A 25749-nucleotide genomic window follows, 5' to 3' on the forward strand; every position below is an offset into this window, starting at 1 on the left:
GTTAAAGGGGAAATCCACGTTAAGCCTTTAACATCTGTCAACTTTCCATTCATTTACATAAACCCCAGTCTGTTCCCACTGACTTCCATAGGAAGTCTTCAAAATTCCCCAAAAAAGGCTGTGCTACTTCCAACATCTTTCCTGATGAGCACAGTGATGCTGCTGGAAGAGTGCACATGCAGAGCAGCTCTTGTGCACGCGCACAGCTGTGTGCTGTGGAAGTTGGCTGGGGGGTGTGAGGCCGCACATGAAAGACCACAGCAATGTGGCAGCAGCTTGTTAGGGCAGGGGAGAGGGCAGACCATCGCAGAGACCAGTACATGAGTGTGTGCATGAGTGTGTGCACGTGTGTGTGCACGTCAGGCCACTGCTTTAGCAGTGTGATGGGCAACAGTTACCACGACTACCACATGCTCACAGGGGGGAGCTGCTCTAAGCGCGCTCAGATGAAGGTGTCATCCTGAACAGAAACGTCTCACACAACCTTTAATTAAAGATGAGCTTACTTTCTAAAAGGCCCGCTATGGAGGAAAAACAGGAAGAACAAAAGCCACTAATCCTGAAAGTTCTTTGACTATCATCCATGAATAAGCACCTGCAGCCCCTCACTGCGCCACCTTTACCCATCAGACATTTAGAGAAAACATTCACTCAGCTCGGAAATTACACTAAAGTCTTCCATGTCAACTGCTGAACAGTTATGTGGATTATCGTTAAAATAGTTTGGTAAACTTGATTAATCTGGACGGGTTTGGATTCTACTGATCTTCTCCGTTTGATGTTTCTACGTCTCGCTTCTTCTGCCTATCTCCTTTGAAAACATGTTGTTTTTCTTATGTTCTGCCAAATGTAAACTCCTTTTCCCCCTTAAATAAAAATTATTGAATGACTGAATGAATGATTTTTGTAATCAGTGAGGGAATTGATTTGTCTGTTGTTGTTTTTATAGTATTTTTGAAATAAATAAACTAAACTTATTTATTCCTGAGCACAGGTGTGTTCCCAACAAGCAATAAAGTTTGATTCAAAAACAAGTTTTTTTTAGGCCAAATAATTCCAAAGGTGTATTCAGACTGGAAAAGTTCGTCCCAGACCAGGGTCCGCTTGGGTGTAGTCAGACTGAAAATTTGTTCCGGATTATCAGGGAAAAGAAACTCTGGTTCACTTTAAGCGAACCAAAAGTGTCCAGTCTGGACTACGGGTCCCTGTGGTGTGGGTTCTGGTCCCTGCCCCTGAGCGCTGGGCACTCGCCATACTTCCAACTGTGGCTGAGCCTGGTCAGGCCATGTTTTACAACACTTCCTGTGGAACCCCTCTTCTCCTGGGTGTCCTCCCCCTGGGCGGGGCTGACCCCTGCCTTGCTCTCTCCTGGACCAACCGTGGGAAGGGTAGGTGGCTGCCTGGAGCGCGGGGCGGGTCTCCCTTGGGGGGTCCTGACTCGTACCTGGTGTTGGGGTGGAGGGATGCCCAGAACTCCTGGGTGGTGATGAAGTGCTCGTCTGGGGCTGTGGGTGCTCTTCTGGGGCGGGGTCCCGTGTTGGGCCCTCCCTGCGTGGCGGGGGTGCTGCTCTCCTGTTTGGGCTGGAGCTTGCATTCTCTGTCCCCCCCCATGCCTCCCTGCTCTCTAGCTTTGGGGGCCCCCATGGCGGTCCTGCTGGCCCTGGCCCGGTGGGCGTTTGTTCTCTATCTGCTGCCGTGTTGGTGTTGGGGGGGTCCTAGCTGCCGCTGCTGCTGCAGCGGGGGTCTTGGTGTGGGGATGACTGGGCACTCTCCCTCCTTCTATTCACATTCCATCGTCCATTTTAGAAGAACATAAACACTCACTTGACCACAGGTGTTAGCTCACCTTTGCACAAATAGTTTGCATGATTGAATGAAATGTTTCCCGCTTGTTGGTTTGAATGCGTACGTATGCGTGTGTGAACAATATTTGTGTCGTGTACATGTTGACATGTGAACGTTTTTGGAGCCAACAGGTATGTTTATAACATTTGGGTGTGTGTGTGGACAGGTCCCGCCCTTATAGACTAGTAGTACGTCTGAACCTCACTGTAATGAGTATAACCATCCAGCAACTTTTTGCTTTATGGTGCTTCATGGTCCCCCCCCCCCCCCCCCCTTCTATAATCACCCTCCTATCCCCCCTCTCTAACATCCCTCTCTCTTCTTCCCTCCTTTCCTTTTCGGTCCAGTCCAACACAAAAGATTTTCTAATATGATTGAAATTAATAAAGTTTGGCCTCGATTACAAAAGGGGTTTATTCAGACATACCTCTATTTTGTCAGAAGATTCATAACCCCTTTTGGTAAAATAAAATATGTCCAACACAAGAGGCTTTCAGCTCTCATCTGACTGCCCAGCTGTTGGACAGGACAAGTTAAAAAGCTGGATCCCACTGAAGCTGCAGTGGAAAAAAGTTAATAAAACGTCCTGAAGGCCCTGAAAGCCTCACAGCACAGGTATCAGTCCAGATTGAGTGGACAGGTGTCTGTTTGACCCCCCACCTATCCGAGCACATCAACTGCATGTGTTCGGGTTTCCAGTTTTCCATTTGCTGTCCTGCACATGTGCACAGAGCACAAAAAAACACTTTGGGATCACTGAGCACAATTTTACCATAAATGATCAACAGCAGATTATCCTTTAACCAGAGAAATATACTCATTCTAAAGATTGTCTGTAATGGTCCATGTGTTCATGGAGGGTCAGATTAAACATAAACCTGCAGGTATTTGGACAAATGATGTGTATGTCAAAGTCACAGACAAGACAGATACACAAACACACACACACACACACACAAAAAAGCAGAAGGAATCACTAATCGTCAAACTTCTGAATCATCTGCATAACCCCAACCTGTTATTTTGGCTAATAGAAGCAGTTTCCATGGTTGATGGTTTTCTTTCATTAGGCAACCCTTCATTGTATTCAGGCTGGGGAAGTTGGGGGTGGGGGGTGGGGCGCACATTCCTCTTTCGTAAAGCAAATGAGAGCAGAGCTGTATGAACATGCAGCCCCCCCAACCCAATTGAAAGCTGTCAGCTCCTCAGAGCTGCATGTGCACTGCATTACCGCTGAATAATAAACACGTGCACGCTCACAGCTTACATGTGATCAAACAGACAGACTAAACACAAGAGGATGTCACAGAAACACGGGACCCCCACCTCCCCGCCCGACATACACATGGAGGTCTGTGGTCCAAAGTACATTGGAAGTGTTTATAAAAAGTTAGCATGAATTTAAAACATACATTTCTCTGAAGTTTAACAGGAAATACGGTGACTCTCCATACTTTGATGGTGGTGGTGGTGGTGGGGGTTAACCTAAAAGTTAATAAGAACAAAGAGTCCAAGAAATTTGACGGCCACCGGAAATGACTTACAAGTCACGTTCAGTTTGTTATGGATGTCTGTTTAAAAGAAATGATGCTATATTCAAAAACTTTTACTACAGTTTCAAAGCAAAATTTCCATCCACTAGTCATGAACATAAAAAGGTGGATGTTTTGTCTTGTGCACACTTTTGTCTCATCCATGTAAATTTTGGTTTGGCAAGGTCTTTCTCTCTTCAGACCCTGACATCCTCTTGACATAAATAAAAATTGAAAGAAGACTTGGGAGCTCAGTTGGTAAGGTGAGAGACTACCACGCAGGAAACCAGGGTTTGATTCCCGGAGGGGACTGAACAATGGTACCATATCAATGGCAATCAATTAGCATCACCCAGTGAGGTCCCTTGGGCAAGTCCCTTAACGCTACTGCCTCCCAAGCGCGGATTGCCTGCAGCTCACCACTCCCCCAGGGGATGGGTCAAATGCAGAGAACAAATTTCCCATTGTGGGATAAATACAGTGTAATAAAATATAAACAATTTAGAGGAATTCTCAGAAATGCGTGAATGGATCAAAGTACCGCTGTGGGGTTGTAAGGAGTGAAGATTATAATTCACTTAAAAGCTCAAAATAGTTGATTCTGCATGATATTAAACTTCAAGTGCACTATTTTGCTAACTGTTCCCAACCTTTGATTACTGTAATAAACTCTACACAACTTATCTTTAGTTTGTAACTCCTTTTCCGACTGAAGTTACAGTTATAAACTGTATAAACATGAATTATGTAAGTAAGAACCCTGAAGAACATCATCTCAGTACAAAGCTAACTAGCATTGATGTTGGTTCGAGTAACGACACTTCCTGCTGTTTTCTGGAACTGTGTTTGCCCATTAAAGGACTTTCAAAGAGGAGCATTTTAATCCAAATCTAATCCCCGAAAAAGCAGCTGAGTTTATGTTCAAAATGAAAGGTAATTCAGATCATTTGATTTCCTTCATGTTTATCTATGAGGCTTTACGGCAGAAATAGGGGGAGGCTGGGCCTGGGGTGTCGGCGCCTCCGGGGGTGGGGCCCCTGGGCAGGGTGGGCCTGGCCCCCTTGTTGGGGGGGGGGGGGGGGACAGCTGTTTGACCACCGGGGGACAGTCTATCAGCTGTCCCCAACTTGCCCCCTTCCTCATATAACCTCATAATAGGGTGAGGGGGTGGGGGGCTTAGCCTGCGATGAGCCTTGGGGGGGGGGGGGGGTTTACTAGGCAGTGGCCCCCCTCCTATGGTTGCCGTATGGAGTGGGCCCCCCCTCTTTCGGTTTCATTTGCACCTTAGACATGTAGGGCCCTTGGTAGGGGGGGTGCTTGGACATCACTGCCAGCAAGCAGCAGATGTCCTCCTAGCACCCTACCCGCCAATTTTAACCGCACCTTAGACATTTAGGGCCCCTTGGTGGGGAGGGTGAGGGGACGTCACTGTGAGTAATCAGGAGATGTCCCCTTAGTGCCCTACCCGCCAATTTTAACTGCACCCCCCTTAGTACATACACCCCTCCCCCCCTCAATATATACATCCCAACATAAACACACACACATGCACACACACACTCTCTCAAACACACATACACGCACACACATTTTGCAAGGAAGGTGGGACCTGGGACCATCTGTCCCCTGCCTCTTCCCTGGTGGGGGGTGCGGGCCCCTTTGCAACGGCGGCCGTGTCCCCGGGGTGCCGGCTTCCTGGGCCCGGCGGTGCTCTCTCTGCACGGTGGGGGGGTTCACATTACATCTGAGCCGGGGGTGTTCGTGTCCCTGGGGGGTGGCTTCTGGTCCTTGCTCCTGAGTGCTGGGCCCCGCCAAATTTCCAACTGTGGCCGAGCCTGGTCGGGCCATATTTACAACACCCCTTTTGGGCCCTCTTTTTTCCCCGGGGTTCCCCCCTCCTGGGCGGGGGCGGCTGGCCCCTGCCTCGCTCCTCCCTGGACCAACCGTGGGCCGGGCGGATGGCTGCCTGGAGTGCGGAGCGGGTCTCCCTTGGGGGGTCCTGGCTCGTACCTGGGGTTGGGGCGGGGGGATGCCCGGAACTCCTGGGTGGTGGTGGGGTGCTCGTCTGGGGCTGTGGGCGTCCTTCTCCGGTGGGGCCCTGCGTTGGGTTCTCCCGGCGCGGCGGGGGGGCTGCTCTCCTGGTTGGGCTGGGGCGGCGCTCTCTTTCCCTCCGTGCCTCCCTGCTCTCTGGCTCTGGGGGCCTTGCGGCGGCCCTGCTGGCCCTGGCCTGGGTGGCGGGCTTGGTCGCCCGGGCGGCGGTTGTTCCCTGCCGGTTCCCGTGTGGCGTTGGGGGGATTCCGGCTGCCGCTGCTGGTGCGGTGGGGGTCTTGGGGTGGGGATGGCTGGGCACTCTCCCTCCTTCTTTTCACGTTCCACCATCCATTTTAGAAGAACATAAACACTCACCTGAGCACAGGTGTTAGCTCAACAGACTGAATGACTGAAATATTTCACACTAGTTGGTTTTAAGGCATAAGTATGCGTGTCACTATCTGTTTTGTGTACATGTCGACAGGTGGACATTTTTGCAACTAACAGGTGTGTTTATAACATTTGAGTGTGTGTGTGGACAGGCTCCGCCCTTTTTTTTCTTTTTTTTTTTTCTTTTACATTTAAACCTTACCATAATGATTAACAACCAGTAAACTTGTTGCTTTATGCTGCTTCATGGTCTTATCCCCCTTCCCCTCCTATTATCACCCCCTACCCCCCCTCTCTCTAACGTCCCTCTCTCTTCTTCCCCTCTTTCCTTTTCCGTCCGGTCCAACACCAAAGATTTTCAGACATGTTTGAAATTAATAAAGTTTGGCCTCAATTACAAAAGGGGTTTATTCAGACATACCTTTGGTTTGTCTGAAGATTAATAACCCCTCTTGTTAAAGTAAAATATGTCCAACCCAAGAGGCCCTCAGCTCTCATCTGACTGCCCAGCTGTTGGACAGGACAAGTTTAGAAAAAAAAAAAAAAAAAGAAATAGGGGGAGGGACCATATTCTGAAGTCAAAGTGGGTTAATAGTTCAAGTCCTCTGGTCGCCCGCTTCCCTGGTTTATCTTTAGAAAGGACATATGAACACACCTTGTTCTGAATTTCTTTCTTCCTGAGGCTTAGTTCAAATATGTTTTTTAAAACTTGCATTGAAGCAACGAAGTTCTCCCCCCAAACCCCCCAGCAGAACTTCTGATGGGCTTTGCTGGAACAACTGCTTCATTTATCTATTGAAAGAGCTGCAGAGGCTTAGCCAAGCTTTACACAGCTGGAAGGGTGCGCCACATCGCAAAAGTCTTGCCCCAACACGCCACCAGCTCCCCCCACCCTCCACAAAACAAGACCCTAGATCTAGATATAAGGAGGAGGGGGTCATTCTGGAATAAATCCTGACATAATCCAGAATAAGTGATGGTTAAAAGCCCCCAGATTACAATGAAACCTACCCATCCCAGGTGGGCTGAATAAGAAAGGGCAGCTGTGGAGCAGAGGTCCACCTCTGATCTGAAGATCACAGGTTTGGTTCCCACATGTGTCAAAGTGTCCTTGGGCAAGACACTGAATCCCACAATGCAATGGTAGTAATAGGTTGACAGTAGGGGAGCCACCCTTAGTGTGTGAGAATAGGTGAATGGGATCATGACTACTCCAGACTTTGGGCCTTTACGTCAACCAAAGTTGGGGTGGGGGTGGGGTGTCGGACCAAGTGTCACATTTATGGTTCAGATGGTGTCACAAAGAGGGACTGGGTCTCGATGAAAATCGCTCCCCTAAACATCTGAAGTGGACTCTAAAGATGGATAGAAGGAAGCTCCTTCTTATTAACGATTAATCCTGAAAATCCGCCCCCCTCCTAAAAGAAGTCTTTTGCCTTTATCTCTGACTTCACCTGGATAGGGGCTTAAGAACGTTTAATGTCCGTTTGATGTTCACTGAGGAGAGAAAGAGCAGGTAAAGGAGCACTTGTGTCTCCCCTTCTGTTCTGTCGTGTTTATTCATGTTCTTTTCATAAAGAGTGCCCTAACACAAGAGCATATTCAATACAACATAAGTCCATTTTCATCACTGGAAAGGAGCAGTGAGAAACAATTAAATTACTATTTTAATTCTGCCTCTAGTGGTTCCTTGTGAAGACCCTGTAGCATCCTCAACCTTCCATCCTTCCAGATCAAGGTCCAGATTTGTAAATATTGTAGCAGACTGCGATGGGTTGGTATCTGTTGGGGTTCTGCTCAGTGTTCTATGCTCTGGAGCTTAGTGAATACACCAGGTAGACATGCTTGATGGCCCTGGGTTCTGTCATTCAACCTGTTGTTGGGGGTTGAGACTTGTAGGGTTCAGTTATTGGCTAAATGAGGGAATTGGGGGAGGGCCTGGTGGGTGTTTATGGAAATGAGACTTTTGGAGAATGTTCTACTTTTTCTGAGTCTGTTGATGTAAAGCCTTACTCACATGCACTTGGGTAGGGGGTTGACCGATATGGGGGCTACAGGTTTTTGGATTGTCTGTGCCCGTGGAAGGTCGTAGAGAGAAGGGGCTGCATCTTAAGAGGAGCACAGGTGTGTCTTGCAGTTCCATTGAGGCTTGTGCAGTCACCTTAGGGCATGTCATGAAAATGGAACGTACCATGGAACGAGCACCAGTCATTAGTAAAATGCCCACTGGATCCTTACTGGCCTCACGAAAACCCTGCACACATAAGATGTGCGGGGAGGCCCACATAAACTACAGGAATGCCCTAATTGCTTATTTTTCTCATTTTTCTAACAGCCATGCTGCATGCAAGGGACACGCAAAGAGCAGTCACCTCTAATGGAATAGCACTAATAGGCTCCTTGCACACTGTTCAGGGAGTTGATGAAAAATCCATACAACGCACCTGGATCTCACCTACTTCCCCCTATACCCCTTGTGCTATCCTATGACCCCACCCTTACATTGACGTATTATCCCTACCATGACAAAGGTGGATAAAGGTGAAGAGGACTTCATGTAATCCATGAACACCAGTGAAGATCACAAATCATTGAAGAAAAAAGGTTCAGCACACTGTCCTGTGGGGTCTAGATGACCCAACTACCAATGTTAAAGTGCCTAGGATAGCACAAGTGTTTCTTGCCCTTACATTTTACACAAGTGTCCTGGCGCCCACAGCATGCCCGTAAAAAAAATGTACATAAACATTTTCATCTTATGGACTCGCCTAGTGGTCTACGATCTAAAAATTTCCTGCGGACCACCTGCAGGCCCTGTACAGATTTGCTAAGTTTTCACCCACAGACAGCCTGTATCCACCCGTAAGGGCAATTGTGACTAAAGGCAAAGCTGTATAGTGTTTACCGTCTACAGTAACCACAAAATAAAGAAATCTAAACCGGATCGTGTCTTATGCTACATTTACACCGGCCTCTGCAATGCATTTTTAAGTTGCCTCTGTCACTGTGAAGTCTATGTAAACGTGCAAATGCGTGTTTCTAGCTTCCGCATCCAAAACTGTTGGATTCGAGCATTGATATGCAAGATTTTGTGTCTGTTTTCAGGCTCTACGTTACGTACAAAACCCTCAGCCATTGAATGCACGTTGAAAGTTAGACCAAGTGAACCGGATTTGGTAGTGACATTTGGGTGGCATCTAGAGGTGTAATGATTTGTTTTAACAATGATTTGATTCATATCATAATTTGTGGCTGCTGATACATTTCATAGTCAATATTAGTTCATTTTTAACTATCTGATTCACTGACCTAAAATCGATCCAGTGTGACATAGAGATAAATACCTGGGTACTGAATAGTGCAAGTTAGGTTTTCCAGATTCCTTGGATTTCATGCAATATAATCAAGTGTAAATGAAATATGTGTTAAAAACAAACAAGTAAACAAGAATTAGTGACAAATCCATCCACATTTTAGGTTCATAAAGTTAAGCCTACTGTTGTTTTTCCAAATCAAAATAATACAAACTTAACATTCTACCACACTGGTCACATGTCTTTGCAAAATTCAAAGTATTTCAACACATTGGACTGTTAGGGTTAAGGGATACGGTGTTTATTGCCATTATTGTTATGATATTGTTGATATTGTTATAATGAATTGATCATTTTTTGCTGCATCACAAGTCAGTGTCCACTTTGGTCATTTTTTTCTTTTTAGTAAAATAAACATATATTCAATCCAAATGATATTATACAAAATCAATTATCAATTGATACTATGATACATGTGTTAGTATCAGGTATCGGCACTCCATTGTGAATAGCACATGCTAAAAGCCTGTTCAAGAATCTCCATTCAGAAACTCAGAAGGGTTTCTATTGATACGTTTCCCTCCTCACAGTTTCTCTGAAGTCTGACCTCTCCAGAGCAGACGGGGATGAAGCCCCAGAGAATTCAATGTTGATCGAAACTGAACCAGTGTTGGCTCATAGAATTTCACTGACATTTTTCAAAACATTTCCACATCTGAAGAGAGACTGCAGCATGGTCAAAGTAGAAATGCGTTCATGTCAGCAGAAAACATCTGAGGAGCAAACAGAAGAAGCACTAACAAATGCGCCATCATGGAAACAGTAAACCAAAGCAGAAAATGACCAAGATGAAGTTTAAAATGAGTGAAATAATAAAGAAACGCCATTTTGAATCACACTCTGGTCAGTGCCACAACCCCCCCACCTCCGTGTCAGATCTGATGTGGGACGGGGTTTTGATGCGACCGCCTCCTTCTTTGGTCCAGTTTCTGAAGGACTTTGGGGGTAAGAGAAGCAAAGCAGGGAGGGGTGAAAGTAACTATGGTGCTCACATGGAATGCACATGTCACCCCCGGCAACGGTTCATTAGCTATCACCCCCCCCTCCCCCAAATGGGGATGATAAGTCCTAGGCCCAGACCTGTTCTGCGCTGTCATCCCTAATGTCATCTAGCAGGATCAGGAATGCATGAACATTCCTGGAGGGAATGCTGTGACAGGGCTGAGAGGGGGGGGGGGGGCACCTGCTGATTCCTTCTCAGAAAATGATGGATTGATGAAACGAAGCTGCAACCTTAAACAAACGAAGGAGGGAGGGGTGCCAAGAAAGTTTACCCAAAATATAACTCTCCCCTCTTTATTCCCCTCTGACCTTCTGATTTTCAGAGTGCTGAAAATCCCAGCCCTCCTCAATCACACTGGTTACAGTAACACACACACCCCTCCATCCCCTTCTGCTCTGATTAATGTAACCCTTGTGCTATCTTAGATGACCCCACGCTTATATTGACGTGTTCTCCCTACCATGACAAAGGTGGATAAAGGTGGAGAGATTTCATGTAATCCATGGACACCAGTGAAGATCACAAATCATTAAAGAAAAAAGGTTCAGAGCACTGTCTAGTGGGTCTAGATGACCCAACTCCCAATGTTAAAGTGCCTAGGATAGCACAAGGGTTAATTTATTGAGAACATTAATACTGTAAATAAATTTAGGTTACTGTTTAAATGTCAAATAATTGGTTGATACTAGTTAAATTTAATGATGTATTAGTAAATATAATTTATATGAGTATGTTAATGTATAAACCAAGTATATACATGTGTATATACTTGGTTAAGTACTTAGATTTTATATTTGTGGCACATTTGTCAACTTGATGTCAAGTTATATTTCTGTGTAAATTGAGTGCATGTCTTTTTTTTTTTTTTGAACGGGCTTCAATACGTTTGATGCTTGAGCCCAGTCCCTTTTGGTTAATGTTGGTTATTGGTGAAAAGTAGTAAAAAACGTCAGGTTTGAAGAACCAAATAAACTTCAAATTTCAAACGTTCAGACTCTTCAGCTCCTTTAAGCTCTTACATGTTTTCAGCTGCTTGAACCGTTCTGGTTTGAAAACGTTCTTCTGCTTCAGAAGCTTCCACCTTCGGTTCTTCTCACTGTTATATTTTAAAACGTGAAGTTGTTTCATGCTAAGTGGAAATAAATGGTTAAATCCCTCGTAGACATTTTGAGCTCAGCAAGCTTCAAAGATCGGTCAGAATTTCAAGATTCAGTTTATTAATATTAATGACAGGACTTTAGCAGAAATCGATGATAAAGAATGTTTCTGTAATCATTCACTTTGTTTATATTTTGGTGAATTGTGTTTTGACAATGTTTAGAAAAAAAATGACCAGTAATTATTCCAAGAACAACTAATATAAGTGTATTTGTGCTTATTGTACATTCAGCTCTGTTTGCCATTTTTCAGGAACTTGTTCATATTTTATACTTTCAGATATTTAAACCGTTACAGGTCATATCAGATTTTTCTCTCACTTTTTTTAACCTTTTCCACTTAATTGACATTTTTTTCCAACTTTTAATTTAATCAAGTAACTGAAGCTGTATTCAACATTTTTATCTTCTAAACGCAATTTACTTCCTCATCTGTGCTGCAATAGAATTTGAAAGTAAAGGCAGTCTAGTGTACGGAGGCCGGCTGCAGGACCGAGCCAAACTAACCATTCTGGGTTTGATAAACTTCTTTCTTCAGTTGGGTCAAGTCCGCCCGTTTCATTTCAGCGTAGACTTTCTTAGACGTGTGTGTGTGCATTCTTCCAGCAGGTGTTATCATGAGATCATCACAGGCCTGCGGCGTGATGACATCACACACTGAGAGGCTGCAGAGCCCCCTCATTAGTGGTGGTGGGGGATCAGAAGGGGCAGTAGGGAAAGGAGCCAGAGGATGCTGAGGCCCTTTGCCCCATAAGGAAGCTGCCCTACTGAAATGCTTCAGACTATCATCCTACGTTGGAATTTCATTGGTCATTGATCATGGATTATAGATTATGAACATTGTCCCCCCTCCCATGCTGACTGAGTGCCACTGGTAGGTCAGGCAGTAAACATGCACATGTGCAAACAGGCTTGAAGAACTGCAGAAACACCTGAGGAGAATGCCAGAGACTATTGAAGGGGGGGCTGCCCACACATGACCAACAGCTAAAACACAGTAAATTCTGCCTGATGGACATTGAATTTTCTCTTGGGGGTTCTAAAACAAATATCAGAGCCTGATATCCTGCTTCCCAAGGATTCACACCTGAACTGCGTGCGTGTGTGTGGGGGGGATAAATGATGAGGGGGTTACCTGCTGGGATTACCTGTCTGGCAGAGAGGCGGGGGTGACGACGGATGGAAACAAAGGCGGAAGCATGTTATTATAGGGCGGCTCCAATCAGAGCCTTCCGCAGGATCACTGTAACCATGGAAACAAGGTATGTGCGGGGTGGGGGCAAACATAAAAAGTTTTAGGATGGTCCTGAAACAGAACGTGAAGGAAGCATAGACCCCCACCCCACCCTCAACCCCCAACATCCTGAATCGGCTGAGGATCGCTCTGACATTTGCAAAGGAAAGTGAGCTGACTTTAACACCCCTCTACCAAAGTACACAGAACTGTGCACGTCTGCTGCTCAAACACATCTCCAGCCATGACGCAGGGAAGACGTGCATGCCGGTGTGCACATGACAGCTGCACCTCCCTAATATCATTACCTTTATTTTTAGTTTAGTTTAATCAATTTTTTGACTTTGATATTATTGGCCCTTCAAAATGATATTTGCCTTTTTTTCTTGTTTTTGTTTTTTGGGGGGCTGTGGGGTTTCAGTTGAATTTGTGTGAGTTTGACTGAAATTGTTCACAAATTGTATTTATTAATCTGCAGAGGTTGAAGGAGATTCCTCTCTATTACATTTAAAAAGCATTTTTTTCCCAAAGAAATTTTATTTTGAAATTGGAAAAGCTGCGTTCTCCTATTTTCAAAATAAAGTTCAGTGATGTTAAAGGACAAGGGAAGAGCATTGAGGAAGACGGTTAGAAGTCAAATGCAGTAAACCTGTAGACGTTTTTTTAAGTGATTTTTTTATGTCCCTTTTAATTTATTCATCATCTTTGATGTTTGTTTAGTTTCACTGAAAAAATAAAACAATGACTTTGCTTAGAAAAAATTAAAGCAATCTGTCACATATACTATTTTTTGCTTCTACTCATTGTAAATAGTTTAGTATAACCTTTCACTTTGGTGCCCAACTCTCACCGAAGACACATCGCATAACTTATAAAGTTTAAGTTTAAAAGAGCCCCTCCCTATGTTTTTATTATTGCTACAGCAATGGTTATCTTTGTTTTTTTGTCAATGGTTTCAACACTTTACAACCAGCAGATCCATGACCTTAATGTTGATCTACTCTGTGTTCTGTTTTCTCAGCTGACTGAAGACACCTGCAGCAGGTGTGATTGGGGGGTAGATTAACAAACCAGCAACACAGAACCAAAGATGGATCCAGGAGAAATAACAACATCCCAATGAAAGTGCATTTCTTCAGAAGTGAAATAGGCCTGGAGGAAGTGGGGTAAAAGAAACATTTCTGACAAGTTTACACAGCGCTCCGACCTTATCAGGAAACCCCCACTACCACCACCACACTGCCCAACAGTTCAGAAGCCTCCACAGACCTAAACTCAGAGTGCCCACAGGTTTGATTCCTTCCTTCAGTTAACCCTAGTTTGCCTGAGGTCAAAGGAAATGCTGCAGCATCACCCCGTTTATCTCCATCCAGCTTTGGATAACCCTGTGAAGCTGGGGAAGACGGCAGAGAATCTTTAAACCATGCGTGTGCATGTCCACATGGAGCTGCTGCACCCCAGCTTTGTTTTCTGATCCTCCAGTCAGAAGACAGTGTCTGCACAGGCCGGGTATTTCCAGAGAAAACCTGTCTTTCATCGTCTCTGCAGGTTTTAATGGGAGGGCGGGGCACATGCAGAACCGCACAGAGAGCTGAGTCTCAGGTGTGGCTGGAGGAGACAGGAAGCTGGGGAGTTTTCCAAAAAGCTGCTGTCTTAACGTATGCTTCAACAAGGATCATAGGGATCCCACAGAGTGGGAAGTGAGGCTTGGAAAGATCCGGAATGTTGTCCTAGTGGGAAGGAACCACTACAAAAATAAAAATAAAAACAAGGACAAGATCTGTTGAAAAGTTCATAAAAAGTCAATTGTCTATTTACAATCATAAATGTTTATAAATGTTTGCTATTATTAAAAATAATTGTAAATTAAATTAATGATTACATTTGTAAATATTACTGTTTATAATTTGTTTAAAATGTGATACAATTTTTATGAATACTTACATCTTTACAGCTGTGAATAAATGGTTTCTGGATTATAATGAAATTTTATAAATGACCATGAAAGTTTGCAGGAGCAATGCAACTTAATACCCAGCAGCATAAATGAAAACACTCTGAAAAAAGAGGGAGTGTGACTGCAGAGTGTCCAGAAGGTGATGGGAAAAGGGGGTAATATGGGGAACGTATTGGGAAGAGTCTGGCGATACGATACGTATCCCGATACGCAACCCATGATACGATATGTATCCCGATACGCAACCCACGATACGATAAGTACCCCGATACGCAACCCACGATACGATACGTATCCCGATACGCGCCCCACGATACGATAAGTATCCCGATACGCAACCCATGATACGATATGTATCCCGATACGCAACCCACGATACTATAAGTATCACGATACGCGCCCCACAATACGATACGTATCCCGATAAGCAACCCACGATACGATACGTATCCCGATACGCAACCCACGATACGATACGTTTCCCGATACGCAACCCATGATACGATATGCATCCCGATATAGTACCGGAACATATTTCCTTTTTTTTTTTTAAATATGACTTTTTACATTGTAATAAAATTCTGTTTATTTAATGATCACAATATTAAGCACTGCAACTCTGTCTCATATATAAGTTGCTTTTACACAGGCAAATTCATAATGCTTTTATGTTGGTAACTTAAAATATAGAAAGGTAAGAATCAACATTGTAGGATTTTCACAACAAAAGAAAAAAAGGAATGAATGTGCCATAACCAACAAGGTTCTAAAGTATGTTTGAGGAAATAAAGTGGTTTATTTTCAATTTTGCTACCTGTAGCTTCTCCAATACTTTTAAACGGGGTGTGAAACAGGAGCCTGATGAATGACACTTCAAAAATAAAGGGGGGGGGCTCTAATTCTTTGCAGAGACAATTAAGTGTGTTGATGCAGCAGCAGCATGAAAGGATGGAGGCGCTTAATGTGGCAATGATGCTTTGTTTACATATCAGTCCGCTCTGCACCGCTGCAGCCATGCTTTCTCACACACCGAAGTAAACTGTTAACGGTCATCGCCACGACGTTGCCCTTTTTTCAAAGCGTTGTACAAATCACTCTGATCGATCTGGTCGCTAAACTAGAATCCATTGCTGTGAGGTTCTGCAGAGCTTTGGCCCACTTTGCCTACTGCATTTTAGCCGGTGCTAAATGCATTAGCCTTTAGCCGCTTTGAAGCTGCAGTGCCTCACTCGTTCTTATCTGAGCCGCTAAAAAGCACCGCAATCCACATTTTTATGTTACTGGCAGCAACATGGCATAGATTTTCAGTTCAGTGCCCATCCCAAGTAAAAACTAAGTATGAAAAAAGCTGAGCTCTTCCTGTTGTTTTGTGCATGTAGAGCTGCTCAAAGAGGCTCTGTGTGCTCTGCTGCCAGCTAGCGGTCGAAGGGTGAAGTGGAAAACAAGAGTCAGACACTAAAGGACGCTCAGAAATAATTAAATAAATATCGTCCTGACAGCATTTTGAAACGATACAAGAAGTATCGCCAAATATACTATCGCGATATATTGCCGAAACTATTTTTTCTCACACCCTAGTAATAAGTTCAAGAACAGGTGCTTTAGCTAAAGGCAAGGAGGTATATTTTTTAGAATGGGGCCTGTCCTGTTAAAGCTCCTCTGATACATGTTTTAGGAGAGGGGGCCCTGCAGAGACTGAAATATAGACGTTTCTTATAAACTGAATACACTTGCATTTAGCTGATGTAACAAACATAAACTTGGTAATGAAGCCTAAACTTGCTTCAAATAGCAAAATCTGAGGCTATGTTCGTATTCCCTCCCGAATACCAAACTTCTAAAAAACTATATACTGCAGGACTATCTAGTGCCCTGGATTTAAAAAGCAATTCAGACAATATGTTTAATACTTTTTGTTTTTTAATGACAAATATGATGTCACAGATTTCACAAAGTAAAAACCTAATAAATATTAACATTTTACAAAGAATATTTATGAATCCATTGTCTTCTGTGGATGAAAACATGGATGGTTTATACAAAAATAACTCAAAATACAGGGGTTTTTTTCACATCAAAAAATCATTCAAACACAGTGCATTGTGGTCCATATTCTAGTGAGCATCGATGTACACTGGTTTTTGGCAAAGACTCCTGGGAAATATGTAGGGCACTGGATTTTGCAATTGTAGATTCGGACAGTGCTACAAAATGGTGAACACACTATTTAGTGCACTAAGTAGTTAGTGGACACAACCTGAATCAGTCATTTTCTGAGTCAGACTTTGCAGCAGGAAAGTAAAACTCTCTGGCAGACTGTTTCCTTAAAATGTTCACATTTGCTTTAGAAGTATGTACAGTACCTTAGATGTCATAAAAGCTAAGACTTTAATCAGTTGGGGTCAAATTTGCACCACAAACTTTTGAGCTGAATAATCTTTGTTATGTAATAATTTGGGATGGGACTGCTGTTGCTGTGGAAACACGCTTGCATGACAATTGTAAACCTTTGTGCTTGTATGTGTGTCCATGTTTGTGTGGGAGCTGCGTGTTTAACATCCAAAGACCCAGACAATTTTCTAAATCCAAACCAACTTAAGAATTCCTGGTCCCTGCAATGTCAAAGCAGCAGAAAGATATGGAAGAAAATGTTTTCCGTCATCTAATCAAAGCTAAGTTTGTGTGTTGCAACAACCCTGGATCTAACAGGAAGGAGCATCACCCAAAACAGGTCAAGGTGAAGTGTTTCTGAAAGGAATATCACTAGTAACATGAAAGCCTGTCAAACTACTGTACACTCAATTTCTTTCACTCTTTTTACACGCACACTCTCTTGGACGCTAACTCTCAGTTCACAGTCGGAGTAATTCGGTTAATCTGAAACACATGACCTTTCTTTACAGCACCGTATCGCTCCGCTAACAAGCTGCTTTCAGATTTATCTGCTTAAACTCAAAAATCCGATTAAACCTTTTCCAGACCTTCTGGAAATCAGCTGAGAAATCCGACAAATCCCCATACTCTGTGCTTCAGAATTCTTTCAGTGTTTGAGCCACAGTCTGGAAATCTTTTTCGTTTCATCGGTTTTAAAATTTAACTTGAGCACACACATGCACATCCTCCAGGAGAACCTTCAAGACCCTACGAAGACCCCAGTTTGTGTCTTAATAAATGCATCAACTTAAAAACTCTTTCTGAGAGGACGGAAGGTTGAACATTCACAATGGGGTTTTATCAAGAGTTCAGGTGAATCTGTGGCTGCAGCTGAGTGAACAGGGTTTTATCAAAGATGAAGAAGAATCTCTGGACTGATCACTCAGGTGAAACAAGTGACAGTTTGGAAAAGAGAAAAAGGCAGGCTCACTACAGAACAGTGCTTGGAGCTCCTACTTAGAGTGTATCAGTCTCAATTAAAACAAACTACAAGAGCCATCATAGTGGAAAACACACGAGATGACAGCAAAAAAAAATCCTCAAGCCATCATTCCAGTCCAATGTGTGGAAACACCTATTTATAAAGACATGTGAGCATATAGTGTGGCAGAATGTTCTAATGATGTTCCCTTTGGATTTTTTTGATGTAAAAAAAAAAACAACAACAATAGTGGTCTGAAATTTAGGAAACTAAAATAAGATTGGAATTAACATTAATTTTGTTATTTGTTTGTTTGAATACATGTTTAATTTATACTTTATTATCTTGAAGAAATACAAGAAATCTGAAAAACTTCACCTGCACTGTTCAAGTGCACTGTTGAAGTTTTAGATAAAGAGGTCCTGGATCCATTTTAGGTCAGTGAATCGGATTGCTCAAAATGAACAAATATTGATCATGAATCTTATTAGTAACCACAATTTATGATATGAATCGAATCATTAAAACGATACACCCCTACTGCTAAGCATTGAATGCTCCTGTTTCTGGGTCCTACGGGCCCTCTGTAGGTTCGTCAGCTGCAGCTCCCCACTTTGGATAGTCTTGTCCATGACAGCTGCAGTCACACTTCTTCACCACACACACACGCACGCACGCACACACACACAGGATTTATGCAGAACATTTAGCTGTGATTTACAGGTCTGATCATAGCTGGACTGAATGTCTGATGTTCTTAGCTCTCTGTCATTGGCTGACAGTTTCATGTTCAGCTTTTGTCAGGATAAATGATACCATGCAAATGAAAAAAGAAGTCTTTGCAACAACAACAAAAAAGCATCAAGGTGATCAATTGCGATAATGTCTGAAGGAGACACAGTCCCGTCCTGACAGAGCTGGAGGCTTTGCCAGTGAAGACAGAGCTGTGAACGTGGCTGAAATCTGCAGACCCTGTGGCTGGGAAACAAACTCACATAGGACTCACATGAGAACCTCACTGATATGAAGTTTGTTTTGACCAAACTCAGCCGGTTTCCCATCACTCCCAATGCTTTGCTGCCTGGTTTGGAACAGGTGCTCAGATGTTTTCAAGAACTTCACTTTTCTATCTCTGCGTTGACTTTCCCAAAATGAAGCAGATTCTTCCCCTCCCGAACAGTGGTTTGGAGGATGAACGGTTTCAGTTTGGACATACTTTTAAACTGAAGTTTTTGAGCACAACTTTATGAAGAGAAGAATTCTGGTTCAAAAAACACTTTCAAAGAGGCTAGACTTTTTTGTGTTACTGTCTGTAAGGGGAATAGTTCAGTAAAAGGTGGAAACTAAAGAAAAAGTCCAGGATCAGCTGCACCAAAAATCTGATCATCTTAATATTAGAATATGTAAATCTTCTCAGCCACGCTTCCGCAAAGAGGCGTGGCCTGAAAGGTCCTTAATGAATCCCCAATATTCAATATTCATTAGTGAGGGGCGGGTCTTAACTTGTTACAATCACAGCGTCCTGCAGCCCGCAGCTTCACGCAGATTTCAAGGACTTCAGTACCAGATGATGACATTAGAGGTGCGCGTGCATGTGACACGTGCATCTGCCGAGTCAAAACGTTTACCACAGACTTCACCTGAAACCAGAACACGACTCAAACCTACTCTCACTGACATTCCACCTGCAGCCAAACTGAGTGGACCACCTGTGGGGGGCGAATAAGACAAAGGGGACTTACTCCGCGCGCGGGTCCAAGCTGCAGCAGCAGGGCGGTGATCACCGTCACGCACGGCCTGAAAGAAACGGACGCTGGTGTTAGCCTAAGTGCAACCAGGTCCACTCTGCAGGTGGAAGAATAGAAGACACAAGTTCTTACAGAAGACTCATTTCCTCCGACTGCTCCGGATCCTCTCTTCAGCAGCAGCGGCTCAAAACGCGCTCATCCACGGCGGCTCCGACCCCGTCCGTCTTCTGTCCGGACACACGCGCGTGGAAAGAAGTCCCCCTTGCAAAACGCAGCCCCCACCTCCACGCATAGACAGCTTCCACGCGTGTGAGCACAGACACAGCAACTCCCTTCGGTCCTTTCTCCTCTCAAAAACAGACTTGTGAGACTCGCCGAAGCCGCTGCCGCGCGCTCGCTGCTGCGCTCTCATCAGAGCTGCGCTTCAACTCTGAGCGCACAGAGAGGTGCAGGGGCGGGGCGTGCGCGTGCAGCTGCAGCGCTGCAGGTTTGGACCTCAGAGGAAACTGGAAAACTCAGACTGTCAGGATCACCGAGACGCTTCAAGATCCACGCAGAGTATCCCCGAAGTTTGACAAAGTTGTTGCTGGGATGGGATCGAGCCCGCTTTCAACCCAGATCGCAGTGCGGCTGTGCGCTCTGAACTGGCTCGGCTCGCAGAAGCTCCTGTTTCAGCTCTGCTTTCTATTTCAGTCGCGCACTTCTTCAGGATCATCTATCTGGACGTGCGAAACGTTGAAAACAAATAATACAAACAACAACACGAGTCATTCCAAACACTAAACTCTCCACGTAGATCCGTTTCTTTGACGTTTCAACTGTTTCCTGCACCGCATCTTTATGGGCACATGTCATACAACTAACACAAGTCTTGGTCTGTTTCCATCTCAATGTGTGTGAGTGTGCACGTTAGTACATCCACGAAGAACAGATCTGTGTCGTGACCCCCCCCCCCCCCCCCCCCGGACACAAATATTATTAATTTAAGGAGAAATGTCAGCAGTTGACCTTCACTGAAACTTTATGACTGCTTGTAGGAAGAACAGACCTGCTCAGGTGAACAGAGTCACACCTGAATGTTCACCTGCCCTTGGTAAACCCCCCCCCAGCACTTACGAATGTGACCCTTGATAATCCCACAGGAATGTGACGTGCCCGGGCGAAAGAAATCATCTCAGAAACAATTTTAATGGCAGAGCTTTATAGGACACCCCCCACACACACACATAGACAGGGACCTCCTGGGATTGGACAGGGTGTCAGATCCATCCATGTACACCCCGGTTTTAAAAGTAGATTAAAAACTGGGGTGTCAGACTAGGCTGGCCTCGACCTGGTTTGAGTTTTTATGCTGCAGGCGCTCAGAGGCAGAACCCTTTTTTTTCTCCCACTGTTGGAGCCTGCGCGACCTCTCTCTTGTATCACTACGCGTGGAATGTAGTTCCGGCTCTAGGCAGGTTGTTAGAGGAAAGAGTCTAGTGCAAGAGCAGAGGCGCGCGAGCCACAGCCAGAGTCAGAGAGTCCACGAGCGCTGCGATCATTTGCTCCTGTCCGGCGGATTTCCGAGCACGGCTGGGGGGGCAGGGCATGCAGGACAGGAGCGCGTGTCAGTGAAACGGAGCTTCTTCCAGAAAGATGAGCGCGGACTCGCGGCGGCTCCGCGCGGTGCTGCTCTGCCTCGCGCTGTGCGCTGCTGGAACCGACTCCAAGGTAAGCACTGGCCAGAGCCGGACAGCAGACCCGAAGGCCCCCCATGGCCCCCGGACACTTTATAAATAGAGAGTCTATCATGTTGAACTTGCGCTCATGCGCGTGCATTTAGAAGTTGGGGATAATTACAACAGAACTTTTTAGAGGTGGTTGAGTCATGAGTGGGATTAAAGCACTTCAGTCTGAGCGACAACACCGCCGCGTGCCTTCTTGCGCGCGCGGAGGTTTGACCACAGTTGTGTGTGCGTGTGCAGGTGCGTGAGCTCCACAAGCGTGCTTTCTCACGCGCGTGGAGGCGCTTTTGCTCATCTTCTACAGGTGAAGCAGCAGGTCCGTGTCTCTCCTCAGATCTCATTTCATATTCCAGGAGCTCATTCATTATTGATCAGTGGGAGGGGCTTGTAGAGTGATCCCACCCACACCAACGTATCTGAGGATTTGCATCCATTTGTGCATCTTTCTAGTATAGTATGTGTGCTTGTTAAGTGTGTGTGTGTGTATTGTGTGTAGTTTGTGAGGAATGCGTGAGTTTATATGGAGAAGATGTGAAAATCTGGATTAAAATTTTAAAGGGTGAAAGACACAGCTGTTCAATTTCGAGATCAGTTGTTTGATTATCAGATGATTTTTTTGTTTTGTTTCCCAAATTAAATGTGTATTAGATAGTTGTTTTTTTCACATTCTTTGTGTCCTAGGTTTTTCTTCTCAGGTTGTTTTTCTCCAGATTGTTTGTCAGGTTAGTTAGGTTGTTTGTTCATTTTCTTCCAGATTAATTTTTTCATTTTTACTCTGTTTATCCACTTTTTTTTGCTTTATTTTTTTGGTCTCAGGTAGCTTTTTTCCAAATAGTTTTTGTCTCAGGTTGGTTCATTCTTAGCTTGATCAAATGTTTTTGGTTTCTTAGTTTTTTAAACTCATTATTTTGTCTGAGGTTGTTTTTTTCCCAGGTAGTCTTTTTCTCATGTTGTTTGTTAGTTAGATTTGTTTTACAGGTTGTTTAGTTGCTATGTTGCAGCGATGTGAGGCTTTCTTTTGTTTCATGGAGGATTTCTGCTCAAAAAACAAAGAGATAGCAAAGATGTGAAGAAGTTCCTAATCTTTGCAGCCTTTCCGTACCCCCCCCTGGTGGAGAAATGGAGGCCTGACAGATCCTCTCAGGTTCTCCTTTCATCATTAGAATGCACAAAGACGCTTGTTCTGAAAGTTTGATAAAGCCTCAGTCTTTAAAAAACGTCAGTGTGTCTGAAAGACGCATACATGTGACGCACACGTGTTTATGCAGACATCATCTTGTGACCTATATGAAGTTGAAGTTCTTCACAAACACTCCATCACCCCTTCCTTCTGTGGACCGGGTGGGTTTTTTGGACCAGGGTGGGGCAGCTGTCTTTGCCTCACGTGAGCATGTAAAGGAGGAGGGCATTAAATCTGGGGTCTTTCATGGCTCTTTGTCTGGTCTAGTGTCTTTCTGTGACGTTTAGATCCTAAATAGACATTCCTTTTTTATCTGACGGGGTCTGAGGCGGAGATTAAGGAGGCAGTGGAGCGGGAACAATATGGCTGAGATCCAGACTGAAGATAGCTGCGACAGAAGTTTAGTCAACAGTGTGGAGGGGATAAGGACGGAGCTCCTGGATGTGTCTGATTAAAGCTGCACTTGGTTCCCAGAGTTCCTGCAGAGGTGTTTGGGTTTCCTTCTCCAGGATTTAGTGGACACTGCTTTTTCAGATTTTTGTGTCTGAAGGTTCTTCCTGCAGTCAGACTGGACAGACCTTGGGTGTTTGCATGGGGCAGCGTTCTGTCACATCCTCAAACATCAAAGGACTTTCCATTTTTACTTTAGAGAGGTCGATCATTACAGGCCCCCCTGCCCTCCCAGCACAGAAATCCTACAGGTGATGTTTGCACCCCTGTCTGGGCTAAGAATCTGCTAGAAAAACACATTAAGCTCCTGATGCTTCTATTTCCTGTCTGATGGAGGTGTGTTTTTTAGAGGGAGAGGGGGGTATATTTCTTTACATCTGGGATAATATTCCTGCCCCCAAACCACCTACTGGATTGATAATTTGATGAATGCAAAATAGGGATCACAATCCTTTTGAAAGTCATGTGAAGGGCTACCAGCTCGACACACTCCTCTAAAATAGTTAATTGGGTAAACATCAATAGTTAAGTAAGGGATACTAGCCGACGAGGTGTCTATTATCAGAAATTAACAGACGATGCAGAAGCCTGACCCATCTGATCTGATGCTTCCATGAAGTCCATTAATATCTGATCGTGGACACTTTGTCGATCAATATCCCGCTTATGTCATGGTAAAGGCGGAAAACCAAGCGACCTGGACTGTAGTGGCAAAGGAAAGCGATATATATGCTGATCTTCCCAATAGCTTAAAAAAGCATCAGTTCAGAGACAAAGTTTGACTCTTACAGTTTTTTTTGTCCAGCTGCCTTTTCTGCCTGTAGAGAACTTTTTGGTGTCTAGTTAGCGTTGTCGCTTTTCTCATGATTGTAGTGTTGCTCCACATTGTTCCTATCATTACCTGATCTATAAAGGCTACCTGATTGGTACCATGCATGCGCATATCTTGCAACACTTCATCTTCTTGCAAACATTGTGACAATTAAACAATTTAAATTAGATTAGCTCCTGTAATTTGTATATTTTTTGTATTTAAATGAAATTTCCCCTGTTATCTTATTATCAAAATTACGTTATTGGGTCACAGGCATTTACATCCATTCCCGAAACATTGGTACAGCAAAGTAAGCATTCTTATTGAGGCTCTTTTATTAAACTAAAATAGAATTAAACTTTTTAGAATGTTATTGATGCCCTGGCAGGGAAATTATCTTGTTACCAAAGCTTTGTTGAATAGAAAAACAGTAGGCGTAACGATACGCTAAAATCTCAATTGGGTTTGATTCAGAATTTCATAGGGCTCAGCTCGGTACATTTCAGTTCAGTACTGCTGTTTAAATCTCCCTGATATGAACTGCTATTGTATGAAATATTATTTTATTGTTACTTATTGTGTGTGTTTTGCTGCTGGACAACTGAATTTCTCGCTTGGGAGATTAATAAATTTCTTATCTATCTGTCTGCCTGCCTGCCTGCCTGCCTGCCTGCCTGTCTGTCTGTTTATCTATCTATTTTCCATATTTTTTTGGTCTGCTTGATAAAATAAGAAAAACTATCAGCTGCCAGGAACCAAAAACTATGGATTATTAACACTGGCCTGAAAAAAAAACATTTTAACGTGCTAATTTTTTTTCCTTGTAGACCCGATTGTTACAGTGGGGTGATGCCGTTTAAGTTCGTTAACAGATTAAATGTGTTACCTGTGGTATATGCTATCTTTGTGTAACATGTTAACACACAGCATTCGACTTATCCAATGTCTTTTCCCTTCATGGATATTGACAACAAAGCCGAAGTGTTCTCACACAGGAGAGCGTAAGGATATGGGGGGGTCCTCATCCCAAAAGGGATATAGCGAGTTAAGAAAATGAAAAAAAAAAACACAAAAGCTAATTAGCTTCAGAGCTGAAGCAGTCGTCAGCCGACTGTAACGATAGTTAAAAAGAAAAAAAAAGGAAGAATTTTTTTAAAAAAAAAGATAGAAAGTCAGGTATTTAGATCCTACTGATGATTTATTTTTATTTCAATTAATTTTTTTACTGCCCCTGCTGTCGGCTGCCTACGGTACTTTAGCTCCAGGTTAACTAAGCTGTTTTTCCTTCATCACCCTTTTATTATTACCCTACTTTGACAGACATGGAGCTTTTTTTGCACCGGATGAGAGGAGTGGGTTTTCTGCTACTTCTTTTTAGACTGTTTTCTACGACTTCTGGGTCTGAAATGGTCCGCTGGTGCATTGTTTACACCTATACACAATCAGCTGTTGTCACCTGGCAACGATAAATTTTGGCAGGAGATTGCTCTATTATTATCTGTTTTATTCAATATTCAACAGAGTTATGGTAACAAGATGATTTCCTCATTGTGGGATCAATAACCACTATATACAACTAAAATGTTTGATTGTATTTTAGTTTAATAAATAAACCTTAAACACATAAGCAATTTGAACAATCTATGTTTCCTGTCTTGATAAACGATTTCTGTCCCATTTAATAGAGAATCTCTGCATGAATTAAAATTGATGAAAGTTAGTTAGATTCAAATTCTGACTTCTGAATGTCATTTGTAAATCTGTATTTGAACCGTCTGATGCAAACCTGAGGCGTTTAGGCTGAAGCAGCATGACTGAGGAGCTGCTTTCAACCTTTGCTCTCACTGTGGTGTCAATAAGGTGCAGATGCCATTAGGATAAACAGGCAGGCTACAGTCACTCAAAGCAAATGTTTAAAGAAAAAATGACCCTCCCCACCAACTTTGAGCTGTCAT

General features: G+C 43.8%; 2 protein-coding genes across 7 annotated transcripts in view; one reads left to right on the forward strand and one right to left on the reverse strand.

The window, feature by feature from the left end:
- LOC101168576 (collagen alpha-6(IV) chain) overlaps positions 1-20248 on the reverse strand; it is a 113611-nt gene extending 93363 nt beyond the window's left edge. For all 5 annotated transcript variants that reach the window (XM_020711740.2, XM_020711739.2, XM_020711738.2 and 2 more), the window contains exons 1-2: positions 19759-20248; positions 19621-19675 (exon numbers count right to left, since the gene is read on the reverse strand). In XM_020711740.2, the coding sequence (XP_020567399.2) occupies positions 19621-19675; positions 19759-19769 (66 nt within the window). In that variant the 5' untranslated portion in view covers positions 19770-20248. The remainder of the gene's footprint in view (positions 1-19620; positions 19676-19758) is intronic.
- An 846-nt stretch (positions 20249-21094) lies between these two features.
- The window catches only part of col4a5 (collagen type IV alpha 5 chain), a 62530-nt gene continuing 57875 nt past the window's right edge, over positions 21095-25749 (forward strand). For both annotated transcript variants that reach the window (XM_011487662.3, XM_011487663.3), the window contains exon 1: positions 21095-21336. In XM_011487662.3, the coding sequence (XP_011485964.1) occupies positions 21262-21336 (75 nt within the window). In that variant the 5' untranslated portion in view covers positions 21095-21261. The remainder of the gene's footprint in view (positions 21337-25749) is intronic.

The sequence above is a fragment of the Oryzias latipes genome, chromosome 18, assembly GCF_002234675.1.
Source record: "Oryzias latipes chromosome 18, ASM223467v1".
In the NCBI taxonomy this organism is placed as follows: domain Eukaryota; kingdom Metazoa; phylum Chordata; class Actinopteri; order Beloniformes; family Adrianichthyidae; genus Oryzias; species Oryzias latipes.